This window comes from Ranitomeya variabilis, chromosome 2, assembly GCF_051348905.1.
Source record: "Ranitomeya variabilis isolate aRanVar5 chromosome 2, aRanVar5.hap1, whole genome shotgun sequence".
Lineage (NCBI taxonomy): Eukaryota > Metazoa > Chordata > Amphibia > Anura > Dendrobatidae > Ranitomeya > Ranitomeya variabilis.
The window spans coordinates 37,992,429-38,011,161 of NC_135233.1; the positions used below are offsets into that span (position 1 = coordinate 37,992,429).

Sequence of the window (18,733 nt, forward strand, 5' to 3'; positions counted from 1 at the left end):
AGCGGCATGAAAGGCACGAACTAAATCGGCCGCATGAACATCAGAGGCGACCACCCAGGAATTATCCTCCTGACCATAGCCCTTCCACTTGACCAGGTACTGAAGCCTCCGCCTGGAGAGGCGAGAATCCAAGATCTTCTCCACCACGTACTCCAACTCGCCCTCAACCAACACCGGAGCAGGAGGCTCAGCAGAAGGAACTATAGGCACAATGTACCGCCGCAACAAGGACCTATGAAATACATTGTGAATAGCAAACGACACAGGAAGATCCAGACGAAAAGATACAGGATTAAGGATTTCCAATATCTTGTAAGGCCCAATAAAACGAGGTTTAAATTTGGGAGAGGAGACCTTCATAGGAACAAAGCGGGAAGAAAGCCATACCAAATCCCCAACGCGTAGTCGGGGACCCACACCGCGGCGGCAGTTGGCAAAGCGCTGAGCCCTCTCCTGTGACAACTTCAAGTTGTCCACCACATGATTCCAGATCCGCTGCAACCTATCCACCACAGAATCCACCCCAGGACAGTCAGAAGGCTCCACATGACCCGAAGAAAAGCGAGGATGGAAACCAGAGTTGCAGAAAAAAGGCGAAACCAAGGTGGCGGAACTAGCCCGATTATTAAGGGCAAACTCAGCCAACGGCAAGAATGTCACCCAATCGTCCTGATCAGCAGAGACAAAACACCTCAAATAAGCCTCCAAAGTCTGATTGGTTCGCTCCGTCTGTCCATTAGTCTGAGGATGGAAAGCAGACGAAAACGACAAATCAATGCCCATCCTACTACAAAAGGATCGCCAGAATCTGGAAACGAACTGGGATCCTCTGTCTGACACAATATTCTCAGGGATGCCGTGCAAACGAACCACGTTCTGGAAAAACACAGGAACCAGATCGGAAGAGGAAGGCAGCTTAGGCAAAGGAACCAAATGGACCATCTTAGAGAAGCGATCACATATCACCCAGATAACGGACATGCCCTGGGATAGCGGAAGATCAGAAATGAAATCCATGGAGATATGTGTCCAAGGTCTCTTCGGGACAGGCAAGGGCAAGAGCAAACCGCTGGCACGAGAACAGCAAGGCTTAGCTCGAGCACAAGTCCCACAGGACTGCACAAATGACCGCACATCCCTTGACAAGGAAGGCCACCAAAAGGACCTGGCCACCAGATCTCTGGTGCCAAAAATTCCCGGGTGACCTGCCAACACCGAGGAATGAACCTCGGAAATGACTCTGCTGGTCCACTTATCCGGGACAAACAGTCTGTCAGGTGGACAAGACTCAGGCCTATCAGCCTGAAATCTCTGCAACACACGTCGCAGATCCGGAGAAATAGCTGACAAGATAACTCCATCTTTAAGAATACCAACAGGATCAGCGACTCCAGGAGCATCAGGCACAAAGCTCCTAGAAAGAGCATCGGCCTTCACATTCTTTGAACCTGGTAAATACGAGACAACAAAATCAAAGCGGGAGAAAAACAATGACCAGCGGGCCTGTCTCGGATTAAGGCGTTTAGCAGACTCGAGATACATCAGATTTTTGTGATCAGTCAAGACCACCACACGATGCTTAGCACCCTCGAGCCAATGACGCCACTCCTCAAATGCCCATTTCATGGCCAACAACTCCCGATTGCCCACATCATAATTTCGCTCGGCAGGCGAAAACTTCCTAGAGAAAAAGGCACAAGGTTTCATAACAGAGCAACCAGGGCCTCTCTGCGACAAAACGGCCCCTGCTCCAATCTCTGAAGCATCCACCTCAACCTGAAAGGGAGGGGAGACATCGGGCTGGCACAAAACAGGCGCCGAAGTAAACCGGCGTTTCAACTCCTGGAAAGCCTCCACGGCAGCAGGAGCCCAGTTAGCTACATCGGAGCCCTTCTTGGTCATATCCGTCAAAGGTTTCACAATGCTAGAAAAATTAGCGATAAAACGACGGTAGAAGTTAGCGAAACCCAAGAACTTCTGTAGACTCTTAACTGACGAGGGCTGAGTCCAATCAAGAATAGCTCGGACCTTGACTGGGTCCATCTCCACAGCAGAAGGGGAAAAAATGAACCCCAAAAAGGGAACCTTCTGTACACCAAAGAGACACTTTGAGCCCTTGACAAACAAAGAATTTTCACGCAAAATTTTAAAGACCAACCTGACCTGCTCCACATGCGAATCCCAATTATCAGAAAAAACCAAAATATCATCCAGATAAACAATCAAAAATTTATCCAGATACTTCCGGAAAATGTCATGCATAAAGGACTGAAAAACTGAAGGCGCATTGGAGAGCCCAAAAGGCATCACCAAGTACTCAAAATGACCTTCGGGCGTATTGAATGCGGTTTTCCATTCATCACCTTGCTTAATGCGCACAAGGTTGTACGCACCACGAAGATCTATCTTGGTGAACCACTTGGCACCTTTAATCCGGGCAAACAAGTCAGACAACAGCGGTAAAGGATACTGAAATTTGACAGTGATCTTATTTAAAAGCCGATAATCAATACAAGGTCTCAAAGATCCGTCCTTTTTTGCCACAAAAAAGAATCCCGCACCAAGAGGGGAAGAAGACGGACGAATATGTCCTTTCTCTAGAGACTCCTTGATATATGAACGCATAGCGGTATGTTCAGGTACCGACAGATTAAACAGTCTTCCCTTAGGAAATTTACTGCCTGGGATCAAATCTATAGCACAGTCACAGTCCCTATGAGGAGGCAGTGCACTGGACTCAGACTCACTGAAGACATCCTGATAATCAGACAAATACTCCGGAACTTCCGAAGGCGTAGAAGAAGCAATAGACACAGGCAGGGAATCCCCATGAATACCACGACAGCCCCAACTTGAGACTGACATAGCCTTCCAGTCCAGGACTGGATTATGGGTCTGTAACCATGGCAGCCCTAAAACAACCAAATCATGCATTTTATGTAAAACCAGGAAACGTATCACCTCGCGGTGTTCAGGAGTCATGCACATGGTAACCTGTGTCCAATACTGCGGTTTATTTGCTGCCAATGGCGTAGCATCAATACCCCTAAGAGGAATAGGATTTTCTAATGGTTCAAGAGTAAAACCACAGTGCTTAGCAAATGACAGATCCATAAGACTCAGGGCAGCACCTGAATCTACAAACGCCATGACAGGAAAAGACGACAGTGAGCAAATCAAAGTTACAGACAGAATAAATTTAGGTTGCAAATTACCAACGGTGACAGGACTAACAACCTTAGCTATACGTTTAGAGCATGCTGAGATAATATGTGTAGAATCACCACAGTAGTAGCACAAGCCATTCCGGCGTCTATGAATTTTCCGCTCATTTCTAGTCAGGATTCTATCACATTGCATTAAATCAGGTGTCTGTTCAGACAACACCATGAGGGAATTTGCGATTTTTCTATCACATTGCACCGAATTAGGTGTCTGTTCAGACAACACCATGAGGGAATTTGCGGTTTTGCGCTCCCGCAACCGCCGGTCAATTTGAATAGCCAGTGCCATAGTATCATTCAGACCTGTGGGAATGGGAAAACCCACCATAACATTCTTAATGGCTTCAGAAAGGCCATTTCTAAAATTAGCGGCCAGTGCACACTCGTTCCAATGTGTCAGCACGGACCATTTCCGAAATTTTTGGCAATACACTTCAGCCTCGTCCTGCCCCTGAGACATAGCCAGCAAGGCCTTTTCTGCCTGAATCTCAAGATTGGGTTCCTCATAAAGTAAACCGAGCGCCAGAAAAAACGCATTAATATCAGCCAATGCCGGATCTCCTGGCGCCAGCGAAAAAGCCCAATCCTGAGGGTCGCCCCGTAAGAACGAAATAACAATTTTTACTTGCTGAGCAGAGTCTCCAGATGAACAGGGTCTCAGGGACAAAAACAATTTACAATTATTCACAAAATTCCTAAACTTAAACCTGTCTCCGGAAAACAGTTCAGGAATCGGTATTTTAGGTTCTGACCTAGGATTTCTGATAACATAGTCTTGTATGCCCTGCACACGAGTAGCCAGCTGGTCCACACTTGTAATCAAGGTCTGGACATTCATGTCTGCAGCAAGCATAGCCACTCTGAGGTAAAGGGGAAGAAGAAAAAAAAAAAAAAAAAAACTCAGAATCTTCTTTCTTATAATCCCTCTTCTGCAATGCATTAAACATTTAATACTGGCCTGGCAAACTGTTATGACCCCAATGGCGAGGGTCTCAGAGGAACGTGGAAGTCTGCAGAATACAAAAATCCAGCTCATAGGGCAGTGGTAGCTGGGTTGACCATATATCTACTCCTAACGCCAACACTAGAAGTAGCCGGGGATCATTCCTACGTTGATTCTAGATGACACGCTCCAGCCGGAGAATCTAGCTACCCCTAGTAGAGGAAAACAAAAGACCTTTCTTGCCTCCAGAGAAGGGGACCCCAAAGCTGGATAGAAGCCCCCCACAAATAATAACGGTGAGGTAAGAGGAAATGACAAACACAGAAATGAACCAGGTTTAGCACAGAGAGGCCCGCTTACTGATAGCAGAATAAAGAAAGGTAACTTATATGGTCAACAAAAACCCTATCAAAATCCACACTGGAAATTCAAGAACCCCCGAACCGTCTAACGGTCCGGGGGGAGAACACCAGCCCCCTAGAGCTTCCAGCAAAGGTCAGGATATATATTTGGAACAAGCTGGACAAAAATACAAAACCAAAACAAAATAGCAAAAAGCAAAAAGCGGACTTAGCTGATATAACTGGAACCAGGATCAGTAGACAAGAGCACAGCAGACTAGCTCTGATAACTACGCTGCCAGGCATTGAACTGAAGGTCCAGGGAGCTTAAATAGCAACACCCTTAACTAACGACCCAGGTGCGGATAAAAGGAATGACAGAAAAACCAGAGTCAAAAAACTAGTAACCACTAGAGGGAGCAAAAAGTAAATTCACAACAGGTAGGCCCAACTCCTTGGAAAGGGTTTTGTACCCCTTGCCAGCCTTGTGACCCTCCACGATCTTGTCTCTGATGGCCTTGGAATGCTCCTTTGTCTTTCCCATGTTGACCATGTATGAGTGCTGTTCACAAGTTTGGGGAGGGTCTTAAATAGTCAGAAAAGGCTGGAAAAAGAGATAATTAATCCAAACATGTGAAGCTCATTGTTCTTTGTGCCTGAACTACTTCTTAATACTTTAGGGGAACCAAACAGAATTCTGGTGGGTTGAGGGGTTGAATAATAAATGACCCTCTGAAAAGACTTTTCACAATTAAAAAAAAAAAAAAATAAACAAAGAAATAACATTCTTTACTCTGTCGCCTCATTGGGGGACACAGGACCATGGGTGTTATGCTGCTGTCCACTAGGAGGCGACACTATGCATAATCTGAAAAAGATTAACTGTGGCTCCTCCTGTGCAGTATACACCCCTGGACGGCATCAGCCTTCTCCAGTTTTTGCTTAGTGTCGCAAAGGAGGCACACCTAAAGATTTTTACTCCGTTTTTTTCCGACGGGATTACAGATGAAGAAAAGAGGGTCTCCTGTGAGACCCCTGGCATGGCTCCTTCCTCGGTCCCCTATTATGGGGTGCCCAGTTGAAGTTGAGATGGCTATTCCCCATGCTGCTCCTTCCCCAACCCCTCGGGTGCTGGTTCGAAGTCGAGACCCCCCCTCCTTCCCCAATTCCTTTTGGTTTCTGGGTTGAGGTCGAGGCGAGGATAAAGGCCCCTGAAGGTGTGACAACAGCACCCTCCCTATCCCCCTCTGGGGGTATTAGGTTGAGACACCTCAGGTAGGGCCTGTACAGGCAGCATCCTACAGCTCCCAGCAATGGGCCAGCACACTGCGCCTGCATCCAGGGACCCCAGCCCAGCTGCGGGCTCCTGTTGGGGCCGGGGGGAGTGCAGGCAGGCATGGCACATACAGACGCAGGGTTCCCTGCGTCCCTGTCTCTGCGGCAGCACCAGCTCTATACTGCCTCAGGGGGACCCCAGCCGGGCTCCCCCTTCCGCTTATAGCCCCACCGCCATCCTGCCTTTAAATCCGGAGGGGTCCGGTTCAGATCCGACCCCCTCCCGGACTTTCGCGCCGGCCTGGAGCCCTTCTGGGCCTCAGGCATCTACTTTAGGCCCCGGCTTCGGCCTAGCTGAAGCCACAGCCTCCTCTCCACCCCCCGGCCCGCCCCCCGGATGACAAATATGACACTCTACCGTGTCATACAAGGGGCGGATCGAGACAGAAAGGGCGCGTTTTTACACAGCCTTGCCGCCTTTTTCCAGCTCTCCGCCCCCTTCTCCTCCTCTCTTCTCTGTCTCTGCAGCCATTTTCGGCTGCAGATTAACCCTGCATCTCCCGGTCTGCTGGACCAGGAACAGGCAGCCAGTCTCCGGGGGGCACAGGACTGTGGATTTTCGGCGCTGGACCTAGGGGTACACTGGTGGGGTAAGATCACAGCTGGGTTATTTTTACTCAGCTGTGAATCCATATTACCTATAAGGCTCCCCTGTAGGTTCTCTACCCCTGTAAGGTCCATCTGCTGGCAGCACTTCTGCACTCTGTGCACTATGCTGGGCTCAAGGTCTAAGAGAACCAGGCAGAACTGCTATTATGCATTCTGTACAGCCTGCGGGACCGCTCTCCCCAGTTGTAGCACGTACCCGCATTGTCAGAACTGTATACAAACTAATGTGTCACAGCCTCAAGAAGCCCCTGCCAATGCCTCCGTGTCTAATGCCACGCCGGAATGGGCTACTCAGATATCGCAATCTATGACGCAGTCTATAGATAACCTAACTTCACATTGCTTCAGGCTCTGCAGGGTCATGCCCTGGCTATGACCGTTACCCAGCAAAGGGAGAGCTTGACTCAGGAACAAGATGACCCTGGCACATCCACGTCTAGGTCAGGACGCAAGCGGATCCATAGATCAAGTCCATCTGCGTCATCCCATAGCACACGGTCATCCCCCTCTAGGGAGAGACACCGTTGCTCCAGGTCATCTAGACCGTCCCATTCCAGGGACAGACAATGCAGATCTCCGCAATCCCCAACCAGAGAAGGCCTCCTCCCCAGCTCACCCAGCAGGGGACGCCTCAGTGATACACAGGATTCGGAAAGCATCTGCGACTCTGACTCAGACAGAGAAACGGAGGGGTCCCTGATCCCAATCCCTCCTAGCAATACAGCGCTAGTTGAGGACATAATATCGTCCATCCATCGGGTGCTGGACATTTCTGATCCGCCACCAGAGGCCCCAGAACATCAGATTTCCTTTGAAGGACCTCTGAAGCCGCCTAAGGTTTTCTCTAACCACCCAGAGTTTAAGGCGATCCTTAAAAAACAGCTCTCACAGCCTGAGAAAAAATTCGCTAATCGCAAATATCTGGAGGCGAGGTACCCCTTCCCACAGAAGGACACCAAGGAATGGACAGATCCACCTGAAGTGGATCCCCCAGTCTCCAGGCTAGCAGCACAGACCCTCCTTTCACTGCCAGATAGCTCAACCCTAAGGGACGCAGCAGACCGGCAGGTAGAACGCATGGCTCGTTCAATTTTCGAGGCAGCAGGGGCATCCCTGGCTCCCGCGTTCGCCTCAGTTTGGGCTGCCAAGGCCATCCTGGCCTGGGCAAACAATTTACAAGCCTTCCAAGCATCCGCTCCTGAACTGTCGGACCAAGCGGTTCAAATTGCTGTTGTAGCAGATTACATGCTCCATGCAGCTCTGGATTCAGCAAGGGGAGTCGCGGGGATAGCATCAAACGCCATCACGATTCGGCGTATCCTCTGGCTGTGGGAATGGAAAGCGGACGCAGCCTCAAAGAAGTCCCTCACGCACCTCCCCTACCTCAGTGGGAGACTTTTCGGTGAACAGTTGGACACTATGATATCCAACGCCACAGGGGGTAAGAGTACTTCTCTTCCCCAACTGAAACCTAAACGCACTTACAAGAAGCGTAACCAAACTCGATTCCGATCCTTTCGGAATTCCTCCGGCTGGTCCGTCTCACGACCAGTACAAAATCGTAACCGTTCCCCACGCAGGGACAACTCACGATCGACGCAAAGGTCGGACAAGACCTGGCAGTCAAAAGCAGGCCAGTCTAAGCCCAGAGGAGGAAAATCGCAGACTTTCTCCTCCTCATGACTCACGGACTCCGGAAGACACCACACCAGTAAGCGGCCGACTTTTGCTCTTTCATCAAGTCTGGCTGCCTATTACAGAAGACAGGTGGGTCATGGAACTAGTGTCTTCCGGATACAAAATAGACTTCACCTCCAACCCACCGGACCGGTTTTTCCTCTCTGTCCCCCCAAATCCGCCAGCCAAGGCTCGAGCCTACCACCAAGCGGTCTCCTCGCTTTGTCAATCAGGAGTCATAGTACCGGTACCCACGACCGACCGCTTCCGAGGGTTCTACTCCAATCTGTTCGTAGTTCCCAAGAAAGGAGGCAGCGTACGGCCCATACTAGACCTAAAACAGCTCAACAAACATGTACGGGTCCGTCACTTCCGCATGGAGTCCCTCCGGTCCATCATTGCGTCCATGGAGAAGGGAGAATATCTCGCCTCCATAGACATACAAGACGCATACCTGCACATACCCATTGCACCTGCTCATCAGAGGTTTCTCAGATTCGCAATAGGTCAGGACCACTACCAATTCGTGGCTCTCCCCTTTGGACTCGCCACGGCTCCCAGAGTGTTCACCAAGGTCATGGCAGCAACCATGGACGTCCTGCATTCCAGAGGCATAGTAGGCGTTCCATACCTGGACGATCTACTCATCAAGGCTCCCACCTTCAAGGACTGCGAGTTCAGCGTCTCAATCACAACCGATACTCTCAGTCGCATGGGCTGGTTAATCAACCTACAAAAGTCATCACCAACCCCGAGTCAGTCCCTGACCTTCCTGGGAATGTTATTCAACACCTCCAGGGGTCTAGTGCTCCTTCCCAAGGACAAGGCACTGGCCCTCCGACTAGCAGTTCGCACTCTCCTCCGCAAACCCCCTCGATCTCTCCGGTTTGCCATGAGAGTCCTCGGCAAGATGGCAGCAGCAATAGAAGCCGTCCCATTTGCCCAGTTTCACCTCAGACCTCTCCAACTAGCCATTCTCAAGTCCTGGGACAGGAATCCCTTCTCTCTCGACAGGGAGTTCCAGCTAACGTCGTCAACCAGGAGGTCCCTGCACTGGTGGCTCAAGCCAACCTCGCTAGCAAAGGGGAAATCCTTTCTCTCAGGTCAATGGAAGGTTCTGACCACCGACGCGAGTCTGATGGGTTGGGGTGCGGTGCACCTACACCACAGGGCACAGGGCAAGTGGTCCCCAGTGGAAGCGACCATGCCCATCAACATCCTGGAAATTCGTGCCATCCTTCTGGCATTGAGGGCCTTCCATCACTTACTGGCAGCCTCTCACATCCGGATACAGTCGGACAATGCCACGGCTGTGGCATATGTGAATCATCAAGGGGGGACCCGCAGTACCCAGGCGATGTGGGAAGTGTCACATATCCTCCGCTGGGCGGAGGACACAGGGTCGGTTCTTTCGGCGGTCCACATTCCGGGTGTGGACAACTGGGAAGCAGACTTCCTCAGCCGACAAGGAATAGACTCGGGAGAGTGGTCTCTCCATCCCGAAATTTTTCAACAGATCTGTCTCCGCTGGGGGACCCCGGATGTGGACCTAATGGCATCCCATTTCAATGCCAAGGTCTCCAACTTCATTGCCAGAACACACGATCCGCGGTCGCTCGGAGCAGACGCTCTGGTTCAGGACTGGACCCAGTTCCAGCTTCTCTATATTTTTCCACCTCTCCCCCTGATATCCAGAGTGGTGAGGAAGATCAAACAAGAGGGAGTTCCAACCATCCTCATTGCACCGGACTGGCCCAGACGCACATGGTACGCCGACATCGTACAACTCACAGCAGACGCCCCCTGGCGTCTCCCCGACCGCCACGATCTTCTATCACAAAGGCCGTTCTACCACCAGAACTCAGGGGCTCTCAATTTGACGGCGTGGCCCTTGAGACCTGGGTTCTAACCCAGGCAGGGCTCTCGGCAGATGTCATTGGAACCATGATCAGAGCACGGAAACCAGCCTGTGCCAAGATTTATTACCGTACCTGGAAACCTTCTTTACCTGGTGCGAATCTCGTGGCCAGATCCCACTCCCTTATTCCATACCCAAAGTACTTGGTTTTCTCCAATCGGGTCTGGAGGCCAGGCTGTCATTGGGCTCGCTTAAGAGCCAGGAGTCGCCCTCTCAGTGCTTTTCCAAAAGCGCATTGCTACCAAGCCGCAAGTAAGGACTTTCCTTCAGGGGGCTTCCAGATTGGTTCCCCCCTACAGACGACCACTAGAAACGTGGGACCTCAACCTGGTCCTGACAGCATTGCAGGAACCACCCTTCGAACCCCTTAAGGAGGTCCCGCTCCGCCTTCTTTCCCAGAAGGTGGTTTTCCTGGTGGCAATCACCTCGCTACGCAGGGTGTCTGAACTGACAGCACTCTCCTGCAGACGGCCTTTCCTGGCATTTCACCAGGACAAGGTAGTTCTTCGTATGGTCCCATCCTTCCTCCCGAAGGTTGTGTCCGACTTCCACCTCAATGAGGAAATTTCACTACCATCCCTTTGTCCGGTTCCGGTTCATAGAGTGGAGAAGGCTCTGCATACGCTTGACCTTGTCAGGGCTTTGCGTATATACGTGTCTAGGACTGCGTCCTTCCGGAGGTCCGATTCCCTTTTCCTCCTTCCGGAAGGCGGCCACAAGGGTATGCCAGCTTCCAAAGCTACTCTTGCCAGGTGGATCAAATCCACCATACAAGAGGCGTACCGCCTTAAGAATTCTCCTCTTCCAGCCGGTATTACGGCACACTCTACACGGGCGGTAGGGGCCTCCTGGGCCATTCGGCACCAGGCTTCGGCACAACAAGTGTGTAAGGCGGCCACTTGGACTAGCTTACACACGTTTACGAAACACTACAGGGTTCATACCCAGTCCTCAGCGGACGAGAGCCTGGGTAGACGTGTCCTGCAGGCGGCGGTGCCCTAAGTGTACGTGCCTGTCTGCACAATATTCGTCCATTGCTTCCCACCCAGGGACTGCTTTAGGACGTCCCATGGTCCTGTGTCCCCCAATGAGGCGACAGAGTAAAGGAGATTTTTGTGTACTCACCGTAAAATCTCTTTCTCTTAGCCTCTAATTGGGGGACACAGCTCCCACCCTGTTGCCCTTTCCGGGCTGTTGTAACTGTTGAGTTCTCATATTGTTTCTTGAGCTCGTACATAGTTGCCTTCTTACAGGCATAATTGTTATTCATGTTACGTTCCTCCTACTGCTTTTGCACAAAACTGGAGAAGGCTGATGCCGTCCAGGGGTGTATACTGCACAGGAGGAGCCACAGTTAATCTTTTTCAGATTATGCATAGTGTCGCCTCCTAGTGGACAGCAGCATAACACCCATGGTCCTGTGTCCCCCAATTACCCAATTAGAGGCTAAGAGAAAGAGATTTTACGGTGAGTACACAAAAATCTCCTTTTTTGCTGCAGTGCATTTCACACTTCCAGGCTGATCTACAGTCCAAATGTCACAATGCCAAGTTAATTCCAAATGTGTAAACCTGCTAAATCTGCAGGGGGTTGAATACTACTTGTAGGCACTGTAACAGCCCACGCAGTGTATTGCGCGGCCCACGCAGTGTATTGCGCGGCCCACGCAGGACATTGCGCGGCCCACGCAGGACATTGCACGGCCCAAGCAGGACATAGCAATGTGGGTATCATATCCCTGTTAAAAAAAAAAATAAATAAATAAATATATACTCACCTTCCGGTGGCCCCAGATCCAAGCGAGGCGTTTACCGATGCTCCTCGTGCGCTCCGGTCCCAAGAGTGCATTGCAGTCTCGCGAGATGATGACGTAGCGGTCTCGCGAGACCGCTAAGTCATCATCTCGCGAGACCTCAATGCATGGAGCGGTCACCGGAGCGTTGCGAGGAGCGGGAAAGGCCGGTTCTGGATCCGAGGGGCCGACGGACGGTGAGTATATATATTTTTTATTATTTTTAACATTAGATCTTTTTACTATTGATGCCTCATAGGCAGCATCGATAGTTAAAAGTTGGTCACACAGGGTTAATAGAAGCGGTAACGGAGTGCATTACACCGCGGCATAGCGCGGTCCGTTAGTGCTGCCATTAACCCTGTGTGAGGGCTGACTTGGGGGGGGGGGGGGGAGAGAGTATGGAGCGGGCACTGACTGCGGGGAGGAAGGAGTGTCCGTTTTGCCACGAACAATCAGCGACTTGGATTTCCATGACAGACAGAGGCCGCGTCCAATGAATATCCGTGACAGAGAGACAGACAGACAGACGGAAGTGACCCTTAGACAATTATATAGTAGATGGACAAGTCCACTCTACGATAAGAAAGTAGAAGTGTTTTTTGTTTTTTTTTCTCCTTTCATCCTTGGTTATCAGATTTCTTTTTTCTTTGCTCCTGAGCGCTAGGAGTTTTGTTTAAGAGACAGACGTGTCCTTTTATTAATGTTCCTTTGCTTTTGGTTTACACATATTCCGAGGTGCGTGGTGGAAGATGAGCAGCTTTTAGAAAAGAATATTTGTGATACTGTGAGCCCTCGCGGGCAGGGTCCACTCTCCTTTTGTACTTGTGTGTGCCTTGTATTTTTCATGTTTAATGTACTTGTCTATGTACATGTTTAATATATAAATATATAAATATATATATATATATATGTGTTTATATTTTATATATTTATATTTTATATACATGTAATATATATTTATATATGTATTTATTTTCTATATATAAAATTGGGGTCCTTTTTAAAAACTATAGCAAAACACCAAGTCAGTTAGTACAAACAAGGATCACCAGCGATCTGAAACGTATTGGATGATGTACCACACTGTCTTTATCTGGAATGGATACAATCAAGATTTTACTATTTTCTGACTATTGTTGCTGGATAATTCCTTTGCATCCTTTTAGAAAAGTTGTACACCTTGGACAATTTTTTTTAATTTATTTCTTTTTTTAAACTTTTAGTCATGGATTTACAGCTTGTGGCTAAAAACAAATTTTTGCAATTCTGTTTCATTAAATTTTTTTTGCACCAATGGCTTTAATAGGCGCTACCTTTTTTTTTGCCCAGTATCACCCATTTGAGACCACAGCTTTTAGGGGTGATCTATATTTGTAGAATAGCTGGAGAAATGTTCCCAGAGAAAGCAATAGTTTACGTTTGTGGGACAGTTCATCATTTCATGGCATTGTAAAGGGGTGACATACTTCAAGTCTTGGTGTTTTGAATTAGTCCATGTTGTGAAAAGTGTTGAAGTTTACGGAAATAAAATGCTTTTCTTCCCTCTTTTTTCTTTCCAATCAGTCAAGGCCACAGTCGGCAGTATTGGCTGCTCCGAGGCATATGCCGGGTAACGAGGCTTTCATATCTGAAGGTAAGCACGGTCTGGGTCATTAATCAGAATTTAAATTGAAATTGTAGCACCTTTTTTAATGTTTATATTTTTTAATATTTTAAAAGGGACCTTTATACAAGAAATGGTTGTGCTTGGTGCTTTAGCATCAGATCCTTTTACTATACAGTCTCCTTAAATGAGTCACATTCAGCCCTTGATAAAAGAAATAAAGGTTATGGACAAATTAGGGCTATATTTTATTATTCTTATTTTTAATATAAATATTCTGATTTTGAATAATGTAAATTATGATGTATTATTTATGACACAGTTTTTAAAAAATAATCATTATTATTGTTTATTATTAGTATATCAATTATAATAAAAATAGTCTAAATATAATGTTGTTTTTATTATTTATCTTCATATTTTTATTATGGTTTTTAGTTTTATGATTTTAATATAATAGGAATAATAATAAAAAAAAAATAAAACTAAAAATATAATCAAGATCATGATAATGGTGATAATATAGCTAAAAACAATATTATAATACAAATATGGAGATAAGATTAAAATAATCTAACAATATCATTATCTCAATTATATTATTTTTGTTGTTTTTTGTATTAACACTTTTTGTTTTTTGGGCAAGTATCATTTTTTTTTGCAATTTTAATTGAGTGAACTGAGAATCTGTCAGTGAGCTCCTTTAGACTGGGAGTTAGTAACTCAACTATCTGTGCTTTCCTGAGGACTTTGTGCTGATTTATGACCCTATAAAAGATCAGCTGAACTTTGATGTGGTCTGTGGTCCATAAACGACAGGGAGGTGTTCAGAAGAAGACAGATAACTTAAAAAATCCCAGTCAGAATGAACTCATTGATGGATTCTTAATTAATTTTGCAGCCAGCAATAGACTGCACAATACACAGGATATAAAAGGCAAACTGTGCAAATTACGTGGGATCCACATGCAAAATTGATTTTTAGCTTAAAGTATATACTCCTGTATAAGTCGACCCGAGTATAAGCTGAGGCACCTAATTTTGCCACGATAAACTTGAAAACTTATTGACTCGAGTATAAGCCAGGTATGCATTGTCTCCTAATCCCAGTCCTTGTATGCATGGCTCCCTGTCCTTGTATGCATGGCTCCCTGTCCTTGTATGCATGGCTCCCTGTCCTTGTATGCATGGCTCCCTGTCCTTGTATGCATGGCTCCCTGTCCTTGTATGCATTGTCCCCTAATCCCTGTCCTTGTATGCATTGTCCCCTAATCCCTGTCCTTGTATGCATTGTCCCCTAATCCCTGTCCTTGTATGCATGGCTCCCCATCCCAGTCCTTGCATGCATGGGTCCTCATCCCCATCCTTGTATGCATGGCTCCCCTTCCTTGTATGCACGGTTGCTATGGGAAAAAAAAACACATCCTACTTGCCTTCCCTGCGCGCCCTTGCTGCATCTCGTTCAGGTGCCAGCAGCTCTTGCGGCGGAGCGATCATGTGTCCCCGCTCATTCAGGTAATATTCACTCCACGCCTATGGGAAGGGAGGGGGGGAATATTCAGTACCTTTATGAGCGGAGACACATGATCGCTCGGCTGGAAGAGCTGCTGCCACCGGAATGAGATGCAGCAAGGGTGCACAGGGAAGGTAAGTAGGATGTGTGCTGGAAGCCTAGTGGCTGTAACTGTGCGTGCTGTAAGAGAAATGAATAATCACTGCCAGCTCAGTGAATATTCATTTCTCTTTAGCTGTGGGCACAGGCTTTAGCCGCAGCCTCCTGCCTCTGTGACCCGCTGCTCGCCCACTCCTCCTTCCCCGCCATCTTTCTGGGATAATGACTCATGTATAAGCCAAGGGGGGGGGGGTCGTTTTCAGCATAAAAAATGTACTGAAAAACTCTGCTTATACATAGTACAGTATGTATTTTTTTTTTTTTTAATTGTCTTCAAAGATGTCCATATCCTTCAAGGCTTGGGGTATCATAAGGATGTGGGTGGGGCTACAATATGATTGATAGTTCTGCATTTAGATCTCTCGATTACTATGTTCTTATTGCTGAGCTCCAGCTGATGTGGAGCATCTTGTAGACCATGCTCGATAAGAAGAATATCCCAATGAGCCCTTATTACCTATAGCAGTCACAGACCTTTTTCTTCCTGCTGTGGGAGAGCTAATTTCCTCAATCCTTTGAGTGACTGTTTCATTTAATTATTGACTATTCTTGGGTATTTTAGCTATTAATGGTGACATTGTGTTCCCTTCTAGAGAGCATCCTGCACATGGGTGAAGATACATTTACCTTCCTATCCCAGAACAGCCTGGACAGATACCTAGATTATACCATCCTGAACGGCACTGTGCCGAACGGTAGCGTGTCAAGCGCCCAAAGTATGACCTCTCTGAACCATTCCCAGAACTTCATGCAGGCGTCTCCCATGTCCTCCAACCTCAGCATCACCGGCAACGACATCATGAGGTCGGACTACATCCCTAAATACAGACATAGCGCCATCATTGTACCTTCCTACCGGCAGACCCCAGACTATGAGACCGTAATGAGGCAGATGAACCGAAGTCTTCACCCGCCGGACTGCCAGAGCCAGTCTTTACGAAACCTCAATATTGGGAACACACTTGCCTACAGGCATCGGGAGAACCTGGTGTACAGTCAGCCTGAAATTCAGGACTGGCCTCCGTACATGATGTCTCAGTCTCCTTATGCTACTCAGTCCCATTTTGGTAACAACCCCGTCAACCAATCTGAGCAAATGCCGCCAGGCCAGGCAACTGCAAACCCTGCAAATTCCAAGTCTATTTCCCACACGGTTAGCACTCCAGAGTTGGCCAACGTGGCCCCGCAGACTCTTAGTGCTGCCCATATGCTTAGGAACTTTTTGTCTAGGCCTCCCCCTCCTTACCCGCCACCCCGACCTGCCAGCAGCACTCCAGACTTGGCAAGCCATAGGCATAAACGTGTCAGCAGTAGTAGCCCTGATCTCGTAGCCAGAAAAGTTCAACAGTCTGTAAAAACTTTCCAAGAAGATAGCTCCCCTGTCATTCGCCAGTCCCTTCAGGAGGTCAGTGAACCACTAAAACCTCATAATCACCATCCGGCGATCAACAAGCGGCACAGTTTGGAAGTTATGAGCTACATGGTCCGTGGGATGGAAGCCATGGCCTTAAAATCACTTGCTGCTCCATTGCCTCGGAGGAATACTTTAAGAGAACAGATGCCTTCTGAGGAAGCCATGCAAAAGGCTCACGAGGTCCAGCAGCTTCCAATGTACCACCACAAAAAGACCATTTCAGATGCCACCATGTTGATCCACAGTAGTGAGAGCGAGGAGGAGGAAGAGACCCACCAACCTGTGCCCCACACTTCATTTATGCAGGGAGTGCCCTATAATGCCCAGTTGCATGCTGCGCTGGCGCGCATACCAAACAAGCCACCGCCAGAGTATCCAGGACCAAGAAAAAGTGTCAGCAATGGAGCCTTAAGGCACGATTCATCCTGCATATCTGCTGCCATTGCCAGAGCCAAGGCCATGAGTTCCCGGCCGTCCCAGACTCTCTGCATGTCAAGAAATGACCCAACATCTCTAAATGGAAGCTCCTTAGGACCTTCCATCTCAGAACCAGATCTCACCAGCGTAAAAGAAAGGGTAAAAAAAGAACCGGTGAAGGAAAGGCCGGTGTCCGAGATGTTTTCTACTGAGGATGCCATTGTGGAGCGGGAAATCTTAATGAGGGTTAGTGCAAATATGCCTCCATTAAAATGGTAGCAGAATGATGAGATGAGTGTCTTGAAGAGGTTTCTTCAACTTTCATGTCTTGAGTTCCTCATTATTTTTAAGATATTTGCTTGTGGTCTGTGAAGGTGAACTCTTGTTTTTGTTCAGAAGTGGTAAAACTGCATTGATCTTGTCCAGCTGTCAACCGAGAATTGGATATAATTGCATCCAGTCTAAACAATGCTCTGTGAGCTAAACGCACCAGCTGCACAAATCTCCATGCTCAAGTCCAGGCGGTTTAGCTCACAGAGCATTGTCTAGATGGCCCAAACCTATTTTGGAGATGAGAGTGAACCCCAAAAGTTGGGCTGTCATATATCTGGCATTTACCGTGTGACACATACTTCTAAGCCGGGAGTGCCCCCTTTAGCGGTAGTTATAACCTTTATCTGAGCTAGGTGACTTCTGAGTTTTGTGCCACTGGGACCCCCTCTGTTCCCAAGGGAAGGCCTCTGAAATGCCCCATTTTAGAATGGAGCATCAACCGCGCATGCACAACCCCCCGGTTCATTCATTCACTACCGGAGATAGACTTAGCTTTTTATGGCAACCCTTTAAAGATTGAATGGGAGTGATAGTGCGGAAGTGCGACCCCCTCGGCTCCATTCTAACAGGACATTTCAGAACTTCAGGATCGGTGTGGGAAGCCTCGGCGATCACCGATCCCATGGAATAACCCTTTAAGTCCAAGTAATCTGAGCAGCCATCAATCCTGAAGCCATTCCCGTGCACTTTATACGCGATAAATACGTCGGCTCTCGTTCGCTCCCTTACGTCTGCTTTAGTCGTCAGCAGGCATTTTTCTCTCGCCGCGGCGTTGTTGATTTTAAGATTAAACACATTCCAGTATTTTGCTGGCACGACTGACAAAGATGAAAACTTGTCTTGTCTTGCCAAAAGAATTTACAAAAGCCGGAGATGGCAGCCCTGGAGGCCCAGAAGAGACCCCTGATGTTGGCAGCTTTGAATGGACTCTCTGTTTCCAGAATTCCTGCGCCCGAAGACAGGCAGGATGACATTGTGCCAATGGACGAGAGGGTAAGATAACATTCTCTGCTGCGTTGTTGTTTTTTTCATTAGTATGCGTAAATTTTGGGTGACTTTAATTTCCTGTTACACCTTCAACTTCTTGGGCCTCGTTCATGTTTATAGTGCCCTCATACCCATGTTGCAAGGTCCATCTTCACGTATGGTTTACCTCCATTTTTTTTTATTTTTATCGCAGTAGATATAAGCAAATGAGCGTTCCGCAAATGGCATAGTTCTGCTTCAGCAGTGTCATGGTGCGCCTCACTTGTTATTATTAACTGTGTTTCACCATTTTTTGGCTTTTCCACTTAGTGAGATATAGGAAATGTCCTGATTTAGGCCCAGATCCTTGTCCGTCATCTGTCGTTCAGCTCAAAACTTTAAAAATTGTCTTGGAAAACCCCTTTAAGTTTTTTTTTTTTTTTTTTTTTTTTTTCCCCCCCCTCCTTTAAAGTGCTCAATCAGACA

General features: G+C 47.8%; 1 protein-coding gene across 1 annotated transcript in view; it reads left to right on the forward strand.

Annotated features, from left to right (window-relative positions):
• Window positions 1-18,733, forward strand: part of PTPN14 (protein tyrosine phosphatase non-receptor type 14) — a 97,396-nt gene that overhangs the window by 66,053 nt on the left and 12,610 nt on the right. Inside the window, exons 12-14 of the mRNA XM_077282281.1 lie at window positions 13,406-13,475; window positions 15,711-17,194; window positions 18,137-18,274. Coding sequence (XP_077138396.1) covers window positions 13,406-13,475; window positions 15,711-17,194; window positions 18,137-18,274 — 1,692 coding nt within the window. The remainder of the gene's footprint in view (window positions 1-13,405; window positions 13,476-15,710; window positions 17,195-18,136; window positions 18,275-18,733) is intronic.